Here is a 12,529-nt window from a genome sequence, read left to right on the forward strand (position 1 = left end):
TCTCTCCAGTTATACAGGCAGAGTGGTGGGGAACGGTCTCCAGGCCCAGAAGCAGAACCCCGAGGTCAAAGTTCGCAGCCCAAACCCCGAACTGGCCGAGGTGAAGAAGAGGCTGGAGCGATTCAACCAGGTAGGCCTCACGCCGTTACCATGGTTACACTAACACACAGGCGCACCACTGCCGGGCTGGCTATAGTCACATAGAGCACAAACAGATCTGGGACCGGGCAGAAGTAGTCGGTTGATACTCAACAGGTTTATACTCTTGTCATTGAGTTTCCATGTGAGACGATGGGAATTAGATTTACACGTGTAAAGGAACATGTTTTTGTTGTGTGTTGGGTGTGTTGTACTAGTATGCGTGTAGACTGTACGCTCTCTAAAGGTACCGTGCATAACTAGTCCCCTAGTGATATCTACAGAACAAACCTTCATTCGGTGGAAGTGGGGCGAGATTATTGTAGGTGGATCCATGTCTCCTACAAACAGTATTCCATCAATGAGAGCAGAGCAGATTCCTACTGTACTGTAAATCTAACCTCGGGGCAGTTGTTGAAGAGGAGCGGAGGAACGTGTGAAACATCATACAGATGCTATAATCTATAGGTAAAACTGGAGAAAATGGTTTGGTCCTATTGGATGGTTCTGGTTATACTGTAGCCCGTTTATAGTACGTTTGATTCTGTTATGTGATTATTGAACACACCGTGACATGGCGTCTGAGGCGTAGTATTTTGTCAGCTGACCTCTGGTTTACTGTCTTTCTCTCTTAAACCAACATTGTTTTGGGAGCAAACGATAAATGAGGGAGACGGAAAGATAGACAGAGAGAGAGAGAGAGAGAAGAAATGAACGGCAGAGAGAGAGAGCAAGCCAGACATCGGGAGAGAGCGACACTCAGAGAGCAAAAGGTCAGTAGTGAGTGACGGCCAGGCGGAGATGACACAGCGCAGCTTCCAAGTGACACTGTTGTTATGTAGATGAGGATTAGGTCCTGAAAAGGCCCCGGCATAAAGGACCCATTACCCAGGGGTCCCTAGGGGACATTTGAGGGGACAAACGGGACAGATTCTGTTGCGCCGCTGCCCGCCAGGCCTTTTGTGGCCCCGCATTCGATACCCTCAGATAGTACACACACTGCCTATCTCTCTCCTTTTATCTCTCTCTCCCTCGCTCACTTTGCCCCCTCCTTTCTCATTCTCCTTCTATAACTGTCCCTCTCTCTCTTCGTCTGTTTTATGACCATCTCTCTTTTCTCTCACTCTCTGTGCCTCTCACTCTCACGCTCGCTCGTTCTCTCAATTCAATTTCAATTTAAGTTGCTTTGGGAAACATATGTTTACATATGTGAAATAGATAATGAACAAAAGTGAAATAAACAATAAAAAAATAACAGTAAACATTACACTCACAAAAGTTCCAAATGAATAAAGACATTTCAAATGTCATATTATGTCTATATACAGTGTTGTAATGATGTGCAAATAGTTAAAGTACAAACAATTTTCTAAGCATAAATATAAGTTGTATTTACAATGGTGTTTGTTCTTCACTGGTTGACCTTTTCTTGTGGCAACAGGTCACAAATCTTGCTGCTGTGATTGCACACTGTGGTATTTCATCCAATAGATATGGGAGTTTATCCAAATTTGATTTGTTTTCGAATTCTTTGTGGGTCTGTGTAATCTGAGGGAAATATGTGTCTCTAATATGGTCATACATTTGGCAGAAGGTTAGGAAGGGCAGTGTGCACATAGCCTGTCTTCTTTCTCAATAGCAAGGCCATGCTCACTGAGTCTGTACATACTGTAGTCAAGGATTTCCTTAAGTTTGGGTCAGTCATAGTTGTGCGTTGAAGAAAGTGGAAGAAGCTTTTTCAATCACTCCCTTGAGTGCTGTTGCCACCCTTTCCTGCTGGGCCCTCAGGTCATTTGTGCCCGTGTGAATTATGATGTTGCTGGGGCACCTTAGTCTATTCTCTGACAACAGCTCCAGGGCATGCCTGGTGTTTGGGCACCAGAGTTTAGCCACTTTGTGTTTGGGATAAAGTTTATCCTCTTGAATGTATTTGCCATTTGAGTCAATGAGGTGCACAATCTCAATCAGACAGCCGTCCATCTCCACCTTCTGCCCTCCAGGTCTTGTGTGGGGGGTGTTGTTGTGCTGGTCTGTTTTGTGGGCTTGTTCTGTCTGGATTGTGTGGACTAGCTCTCTGAGCTCCACCATGTCTCTCTCCAGCTCTGTGAACCTATCCCTCTCAATGATGGAGGAGCAGTGCAGTTGTGGGACCTGGGTGTGTTCAGTGCTGGGGGGGTGACTATCCTCGTCTGCAGGACAGTTTGAAGAGGTGTGATCAGACTCACTCAGGATGGTGAAGTCGTCACAGAGAGAGAGCTTTTCCTGCTCTGCTCTCTCTTTGATCCCGTAAAAGTCCTGCTGGAACTGCATGAGGATGCCCTGCACCATTACTGTCCCAGACGTGTACACATTGACAGAGGTTGTTTCACTTTCCTCAATGTCCAGTATTGTGAGTTTCCACGCTGGGCCAATACCCTCTCTCTTGACATAGGGTTAGTGTGCTCTTATAGAACTGTGGGGATGGTCTGTTCCCCTCTTTGTAGCAGTCAGCAAATAGTGTCAATGGATTGTCCTTGAGGAGCTTTTTTTGTACTTATTCCGTGCGGTGTTATTTTTAATATCCATGGGGTACTGTATTGTAATGACCTCTGGACAGGGATAAGCCATTGGGGCTTCAAAGTCCTCTGCATTTGGGTTTTCACACATCTGACTTCACACTTCAGTGTTAATTGAAGGTGCCGCCAGGTCCGTTCTGTCCAAGCAGCTTGGTAGCTTAGTATACTTATTTACTAAGCTTTATGTAACAAAATGACCCAGAGATTAATGTCTTTTACTTTTTGGCTTCAGAAGTAGCTTCAGACTGGATATTACTCACTCAGATGTGTGTTTCTTCTGCTGGTTTTGGTTTGTTAGAAGCAATGCATTCTGGAGTGGCGAGAGGTCATTGCCATGGCAGCCCATGATAGAGCCACGATGCTGTTGACATTTAAAGAGATTAAAGAAATTCTTCCTTGATTCTCCTTGTGTGTGTGTGTGTGTGTGTGTGTGTGTGTGTGTGTGTGTGTGTGTGTGTGTGTGTGTGTGAGAGAGAAGAGAGAAGAGAGAAGAGAGAGAGAGAGAGAGAGAGAGAGAGAGAGAGAGAGAGAGAGAGAGAGAGAGAGAGAGAGAGAGAGAGAGAGAGAGAGAGAGAGAGAGAAAAACACAAGGGTCTGGGCTTCAGTGTTTACTCCAGATAAGAGCACAGGCAGGGTCACCCTGTTTAATCTGCCCAGTGGCAAACTGTTTAATCTACCCATAGCCACTTTCCAGGATTCACTCAGCATGTATAAACACATATGCTTAGGCACGGACACACACACATTTACGCACGCACACACATAGAAACACACACTCACCCACACACACGTGGGAGGAGAGACACATGCGAACATACACAAATGAGGGTGCACACACATACACACACAGACTTTTACAAGCCTGTCCATATCTGAGATGTGTAAGTCATTATCACAAGGCAACCTGTAGGGCTGTGTATGTTGCTAAGAGGATTGTACAGAGTGGTGCTGTGAAGTGACAGTGTATGGAACCTCCAGACCTCCACATGACATTCTCCTATTAGAGCCCACTGAGTTGGCATCAGCTGGCATCACAGGGGGCACTGTTTACACCCGGGGCACAGACACACACACACACACTATTACACACACTCTGTCATTCACTTTCTCTTCACTTTCTCAGAGGAGCGTCCGCGGAGGCAAGCATTGAGCCTTCTAATCCTCTGACCCCACATAAAAAGGTCCATTAAATGCCTCGCCCATTCCAGCCCTCCTTTCTCTCTCTCTGAGGATCATCCCCCTCTCCCTTCTCTCTCTCTCTCTGAAGATCACCTCACTCTCTCTCCCTTTCCTCTCCCCTCCACTCAGTAAATCCAGCTAATGTCTCTTGAAGCAGCTCTGAGAGGGTTCTGATTGCAGGCCACCAGCCCAGCTGTTTTTGGGTGGAGATGCATTCACACTGCTCTATATATCTCCCTATAGCAGCATGACCATGTCAATGTGTCTCCCTGTAGCAGCATTACCATGTTTCATGTGTCTCCCTATAGCAGCATTTCCATGTCAATGTGTCTCCCTATAACAGCATTACCATGTTTCATGTGTCTCCCTATAGCAGCATTACCATGTCAATGTGTCTCCCTATAGCAGCATTACCATGTCAATGTGTCTCCCTATAGCAGCATTACCATGTCAATGTTCTCCCTATAGCAGCATTACCATGACACTGGGTCTCCCTATTGCAGCATTACCATGTTAATGTGTCTCCCTATAGCAGCAGTACCATGTCAATGTGTCTCCCTATAACAGTATTACCATGTTTCATGTGTCTCCCTATAGCAGCATTACCATGTAAATGTGTCTCCCTATAGCAGCATTACCATGTCAATGTGTCTCCCTATAGCAGCATGACCATGTCAATGTGTCTCCCTATAGCAGCATTACCATGTTTCATGTGTCTCCCTATAGCAGCATTTCCATGTCAATGTGTCTCCCTATAACAGCATTACCATGTTTCATGTGTCTCCCTATAGCAGCATTACCATGTTTCATGTGTCTCCCTATAGCAGCATTACCATGTCAATGTGTCTCCCTATAGCAGCATTACCATGTCAATGTTCTCCCTATAGCAGCATTACCATGACACTGGGTCTCCCTATTGCAGCATTACCATGTCAATGTGTCTCCCTATAGCAGCATTACCATGTCAATGTGTCTCCCTATAACAGTATTACCATGTTTCATGTGTCTCCCTATAGCAGCATTACCATGTAAATATGTCTCCCTATAGCAGCATTACCATGTCAATGTGTCTCCCTATAGCAGCATTACCATGTCAATGTGTCTCCCTATAGCAGCATTACCATGTTTCATGTGTCTCCCTATAGCAGCATTTCCATGTCAATGTGTCTCCCTATAGCAGCATCACCATGTCAATGTGTCTCCCTATAGCAGCATTACCATGTTTCATGTGTCTCCCTATAGCAGCATTGCCATGTAAATGTGTATCCCTATAGCAGCATTACCATGTCAATGTGTCTCCCTATAGCAGCATTATCATGTCAATGTGTCTCCCTATAGCAGCATTACCATGTCAATGTGTCTCCCTATAGCAGCATTACCATGTTAATGTGTCTCCCTATAGCAGCATTACCATGTCAATATGTCTCCCTATAGCAGCATTACCATGTCAATGTGTCTCCCTATAGCAGCATTACCATGTTTCATGTGTCTCCCTATAGTAGCATTACCATGTCAATGTGTCTCCCTATAGCAGCATTACCATGTTGCATGTGTCTCCCTATAGCAGCATTACCATGCCAATGTGTCTCCCTATAGCAGCATTACCATGTTTCATGTGTCTCCCTATAGCAGCATTTCCATGTCAATGTGTCTCCCTATAACAGCATTACCATGTCAATGTGTCTCCCTATAACAGCATTACCATGTCAATGTGTCTCCCTATAGCAGCATTACCATGTCAATGTGTCTCCCTATAGCAGCAATTCCATATCAATGTGTCTCCCTATAGCAGCATTACCATGTCAATGTGTATCCCTATAGCAGCATTACCATGCCAATGTGTCTCCCTATAGGAGCATTACCATGTCAATGTAACTCCCTATAGCAGCATTACCATGTCAATGTGTCTCCCTATAGCAGCATTACCATGTCAATGTGTCTTCCTATAGCAGCATTACCATGTTTCATGTGTCTCCCTATAGCAGCATTACCATGCCAATGTGTCTCCCTATAGCAGCATTACCATGTCAATGTGTCTCCCTATAGCAGCATTACCATGTAAATGTGTCTCCCTATAGCAGCATTACCATGTCAATGTGTCTTCCTATAGCAGCATTGCCATGTTTCATGTGTCTCCCTATAGCAGCATTACCATGCCAATGTGTCTCCCTATAGCAGCATTACCATGTCAATGTGTCTCCCTATAGCAGCATTACCATGTCAATGTGTCTCCCTATAGCAGCATTACCATGTCAATGTGTCTCCCTATAGCAGCATTACCATGTCAATGTGTCTCCCTATAGCAGCATTACCATGTCAATGTGTCTCCCTATAGCAGCATTACCATGTAAATGTGTCTCCCTATAGCAGCATTACCCTGTCAATGTGTCTCCCTATAGCAGCATTACCATGCCAATGTGTCTCCCTATAGCAGCATTACCATGTCAATGTGTCTCATAAGAGCAGCATTAAGATGTCAATGTGTCTCCCTATAGCAGCATTACCATGTCAATGTGTCTTCCTATAGCAGCATTACCATGTTTCATGTGTCTCCCTATAGCAGCATTACCATGCCAATGTGTCTCCCTATAGCAGCATTACCATGTCAATGTGTCTCCCTATAGCAGCATTACCATGTCAATGTGTCTCCCTATAGCAGCATTACCATGTCAATGTGTCTCCCTATAGCAGCATTACCATGTCAATGTGTCTCCATATAGCAGCATTACCATGTCAATGTGTCTCCCTATAGCAGCATTACCATGTTTCATGTGTCTCCCTATAGCAGCATTACCATGTCAATGTGTCTCCCTATAGCAGTATTACCATGTCAATGTGTCTCCCTATAGCAGCATTACCATGTCAATGTGTCTCCCTATAGCAGCATTACCATGTTAATGTGTCTCCCTATAGCAGCATTACCATGTCAATATGTCTCCCTATAGCAGCATTACCATGTCAATGTGTCTCCCTATAGCAGCATTACCATGTTTCATGTGTCTCCCTATAGCAGTATTACCATGCCAATGTGTCTCCCTATAGCAGCAATTCCATATCAATGTGTCTCCCTATAGCAGCATTACCATGTCAATGTGTCTCCCTATAGCAGCATTACCATGACAATGGGTCTCCCTATAGCAGCATTACCATGTCAATGTGTCTCCCTATAGCAGCATTACCATGTCAATGTGTCTCCCTCCCTGCCTGTCGTCAGTACACTTCATTGGGAAGTGGAACACACATACACACACATGCGTGTGTGAGCAAACTAACAAACTAACAAACGAACACACACACACACAGTTTGGTGATTAGCGAGGTTGATGAAAGCAGTGCTTAGTGAGATGGACTGGGATGAAAGGATGGGATAGGTCTGTGTATCGACTCCAAGGCTCTGACAAGAAAGGGAGAGGTCTGTTAGCTATATGAATGATTAATAGACTTCTGGCCTGGTCTACTGTCTGTTGGGTCTCCTCAAAATTGGATCTACTGTCTATTGACTTATGGCTCATTCACTTCTTAGCTTCTAGGTCCACAATATATAGCACACATTTAAGTACAGAGAGCAAATATCTATTTATCAATCAGTCAGTTTATCAGGGTAACTAAACTGAAAGTTACATATAGCAAATCTGATTGGAGTATGGTTCTTGCAATACCACCATCGTTTTGGGTTGTATTTCTGTACGGCAGACATACTGAATACTGCTTATAGGCTAAACATTGTTAACCCTACGGTAGGTCACCCTGACTGAACAAAAGCCTCCTCCACCGTAAATGATCGTATTGTTATTAAACATTTTATTATAGTAAACCTCAAATGCCTTGAGACCTGAGATGTGACAAATAGACTGTAACGTTAGTTGAGCTGGCAGCCAGTCGAAGGGAGGGACAGATTCTTTCCATTTGATGATTGAGCTAGCCTTTACAGTAGAACTAGTGCTTCTGAAACCCTGCAGCCCCGGAGTGGATCATATGAGACATTCACTGGCACCGGGAGTTCAAAGGTCTCCGAGAAATATCTGCATCTGTGATGTACTGTCCCAGTGGGTTATTGGAGACACAAAAACAGACAATGTTTCACTCCCCGTTTTTATCCACTGTCGACGTGTTTGTGTGTTTGTGTGTTTTAATAAACCTCAGTGGGAGTATATTAGAGTCCTCCTTCTTTTCTTTCTGTTATTTGTCTGTTCCAACACCTGAACCAGTGGCATGTGCCAATATGTTATTTTATTTTCATAAAGTTAATATTCTGTTGCTCAGAGCAGCAGCAGGTAGGCAGTGTATATTGAAGCCAAGAGAGGCTTGTGTGGGTTTTGGGATCATGAATAGGCAAATAGCAGTGAGGGCGTCAGCACTCCATATCAGAAATATATCCCGATTTCACTTGTTTGTGTCTGATTTTAGAATTCAGTTGTATACAATCTCAGTTGTATACAAAAATATAAACGCAACCGGCAACAATTTCAACGATTTTACTGAGTTACAGTTCATATCAGGAAATCAGTCAATTGAAATATTTAATTAGGCCCTAATCTATGGATTTCACATGACTGGACAGGGGCTCAGCCATGGGTGGGCTTGGAAGGGCATAGGTCCACCCAATTGGGAGCCAGGCCCAGCCAATTAGAATTAGTTTTTCTTTATTACAGACAGAAATACTCCTCAGTTTCATCAACTGTCCGGGTGACTGGTCTCAGAACATCCCGCAGGTGAAGAAGCCGGATGTGTAGGTCCTGGGGCTGGCGTGGTTACTGGTGAGGCCGGTTGGATGTACTACATTCCTGCAGTCAGCATGCCGATTGCACGCTCCCTCAAATCTTGAGACATCTGTGAGAGTGGGAGAGAGAAGGGAATACCTAGTCAGTTGTGCAACTGAATGCATTTAACTGAAATGTGTCTTCCGCATTTAACCTCAACAACAGCCAGTGAAATTGCAGGGCGCCAAATTCAAAACAACCGAAATCCCATAATTAAAATTCCTCAAACATACAAGTATTTTTCACCATTTTAAAGATAAACTTGTTGTAAATCCAGCCACAGTGTCCGATTTCAAAAAGGCTTTACGACGAAAGCACACCAAACGATTATGTTAGGTCAGTACCTAGTCACAGAAAAACACAGCCATTTTTCCAGCCAAAGAGAGGAGTCACAAAAAGCAGAAATAGAGATAAAATGAATCACTAACCTTTGATGATCTTCATCAGATGACACTCATAGGAATTCATGTTACACAATACATGTATGTTTTGTTCGATAAAGTTCATATTTCTATCCAAAAGTCTCAGTTTACATTTGCGCGTTATGTTCAGTAGTTCCAAAACATCCGGTGATTTTGCAGAGAGCCACATCAATTTACAGTATTACTCATAATAAACATTGCTAAAAGATACAACTGTTATGCATGGAATTTTAGATCCACTTCTCCTTAATGCAACCGCTGTGTTAGATTTCAAAAAAGCTTTACTGAAAAAGCACACCATGCAATAATCTGAGTACAGCGCTCAAACAACAAAACAAGCCATACAGATATCCGCCATGTTGTGGAGTCAACAGAAGTCAGAAATAGCATTATAAATATTCACTTAGCTTTGATGATCTTCATCAGAATGCACTCCCAAGAATCCCAGTACCACAATAAATATTTGATTTGTTCGATAAAGTCCATAATTTATGTCCAAATACCTCCTTTTTGTTCGCGCGTTTAGTACACAATCCAAACTCACAAGGCGCGGGCAAGTCCAGGCGAAAGTTCAGACGAAAAGTCATATTACAGTTCGTAGAAACATGTCAAACGAAGAATAAAATCAATCTTTAGGATGTTTTTTTTATCATAAATCTTCAATAATGTTTCAATGTTTGTCTGTAGAAATGCGATTGAACGCAGCTAACTCTCACGTGAGCGCCCTGACTCAATCAGCTCTTATTCCCTCATCCTTCACAGTAGAAGCATCAAACAAGGTTCTAAAGACTGTTGACATCTAGTGGAAGCCTTAGGAAGTGCAATATGACCCCATAGACACTGTATATTCGATAGGCAATGACTTGAAAAACTACAAACCTCAGATTTCCCACTTCCTGGTTGGATTTTTTCTCAGGTTTTTGCCTGCCATATGAGTTATGTTATACTCACAGACATCATTCAAACAGTTTTAGAAACTTCAGAGTGTTTTCTATCCAAATCTACTAATTATATGCATATTCTAGCTTTTAGGACTGAGTAGCAGGCAGTTTACTCTGGGCACCTTTTTATCCAAGCTACTCAATACTGCCCCCCAGTCCCAAAGAAGTTAACCCAACCCCTCTGAAAAAGTGGCATTGTGTTGTGTGACAAAACATTTTAGAGTGGCCTTTTATTGTCCTCAGCACAAGGTGCACCTGTGTAATGATCATGCTGTTTAATCAGTTTCTTGATATACCACACCTGTCAGGTGGATGGATTATCTTGGCAAAGGAGAAATGCTCACTAACAGGGATGTAAACAAATTTGTTCACAACATTTGAGAGAAATAAGGTTTTGTGCATCTGGAACATTTCTGGGATCTTTTATTTTCTTATGGCTGCAAGCCCGACGTCGGTACACTTATGACAACAGCCAACTCAAGTGCAGGGCGCGAAATTCAAAATATATATTTTTTAAATATTTAACTTTCACACATTAACAAGTCCAATACAGCATATGAAAGGTACACATCTTGTGAATCCAGCCAACATGTCCGATTTTTTAAATGTTTTACAGCGAAAACACCACGTATATTTATGTTAGCTCACCACCAAATACAAAAAAGGACAGACATTTTTCACAGCACAGGTAGCATGCACAAAGCCAACCTAACTAACCAAGAACCAACCAAACTAACCAACAAACAACTTCATCAGATGACAGTCTTATAACATGTTATTCAATAAATCTATGTTTTGTTCGAAAAATGTGCATATTTCAGGTATAAATCATAGTTTACATTGCAGCTACAATCAGAAATTGCACCGAAAGCAGACAGAATAATTACAGACACCAACGCCAAATAACTAAATACTCATCATAAAACATTTCTGAAAAATACATAGTGTACAGCAATTTAAAGACAGGCATCTTGTGATTCCAGACAATATTTCCGATTTATCAAGTGTTTTACAGCAAAAAACACAATATAGCGTTATATTAGCTTACCACAATAGCCAAAAACACAAGCAATTTCCCAGTAGCAAAAGTAAGCGATCGTAACAAACAGGCAAAAGATATAATTTTTGACTAACCTTGATTTTCTTCCTCAGATGACAGTCCTATAACATCAGGTTATACATACACTTATGTTTTGTTCGAAAATTTGCATATTTAGAGCTGAAATCAATGGTTACACATTGTGCTAACTTAGCTACTTTTTCCCACTACGTCCGGATTTTTCCTGACACTTTTTCTGACACACATATTCTGACCAAATAGCTATTCATAAACATAACTAAAAAATACATGTTGTATAGGAAATGATAGATCCATTAGTTCTTAATGAAATCGCAGTGTTAGAATTCTAAAAATAACTTCATTACGATATGCAGCTTCGGTATAGCTAGAGTACCCAAACGTTGGGCGCCCACGACTAGTTCACATGTACGACAGATATATGAAATAGCATCATAAAATGTTTCTTACTTTTGCTGATCTTTCATCAGAATGTTGGACAAGGTGTCCTTTGTCCAGAACAATCATTGTTTGGATTTAGAACGGCAACTTTCCCTCTTGATTTAGCACGCGCACTAGCCAAGTGGCACGGATCTCTCCATCGTCAACAAAGTCAGAGAACGGAACACGGCAAAACTCCCGAAAAAATTTCAATAATCTGATTAAACTATATTGAAAAAACATACTTTACGATGATATGGTCACATGTATCAAATAAAATCAAAGCCGGAGATAGTAGTCGTCCATAACGGCAGCTAAACAGAAGGCAATCCCACTGTCCACCTCGCGCTCCCCAGAGTACCGGAAATGAGGGACACGTCATACAAAGAGCTTGTATTCCAACTCAGACCAAGATAAACACTAAATTTATTCTCTCACAGCCTCTTGACATCCAGGGGAAGGTCTATGAAGTGCACGTAGACTCTTACGTATCATGCCCATGTATAGGCAGGAAGTAGAACAGAGCATCGATTTCAGACTTTCCACTTCCTGGTCAGGAAGTTTGTGCCAAATGAGTTCTGTTTGACTCACAGATATAATTCAAACGGTTTTAGAAACTAGAGAGTGTTTTCTATCCAATAGTAATAATAATATGCATATTGTACGAGCAAGAATTGAGTACGAGGCCGTTTGAAATGGGCACCTTTAATCAGAGCTACTCAATACTGCCCCTGCAGCCATAAAAAGTTATTTCAGCTCATGAAACATGGGACCAACACTTTACATGTTGCGTATATATTTTTGTTCAGTATATAAGCGGTTTGTTCTAGTGTGAGGTTCGCTATCGATGCTTATTAAATGCCACTTAGACATCATAGAAAGGGATAGAGAGATTGGAGAGAGGGATAGATACACACTAACACGCACCCGACCAGGGTTCAAACCAAGGTCACCTGTGCAAGTCTTCAGGTGTCAGGCAAGCTTACTCATCATGCGAGCTAGCAAAGTTCACACACACAAACTCCAGCCTCATTAA

At 42.4% G+C, this 12,529-nt stretch overlaps 1 protein-coding gene across 1 annotated transcript in view; it reads left to right on the forward strand.

Annotated features, from left to right (window-relative positions):
- LOC120056304 (glypican-3-like) overlaps positions 1-12,529 on the forward strand; it is a 232,856-nt gene that overhangs the window by 135,706 nt on the left and 84,621 nt on the right. The window contains exon 8 of the mRNA XM_039004544.1: positions 10-130. Within this exon, the coding sequence (XP_038860472.1) occupies positions 10-130 (121 nt within the window). The remainder of the gene's footprint in view (positions 1-9; positions 131-12,529) is intronic.

The sequence above is a fragment of the Salvelinus namaycush genome, chromosome 11 (assembly GCF_016432855.1).
Source record: "Salvelinus namaycush isolate Seneca chromosome 11, SaNama_1.0, whole genome shotgun sequence".
Taxonomy (NCBI): Eukaryota; Metazoa; Chordata; class Actinopteri; order Salmoniformes; family Salmonidae; genus Salvelinus; species Salvelinus namaycush.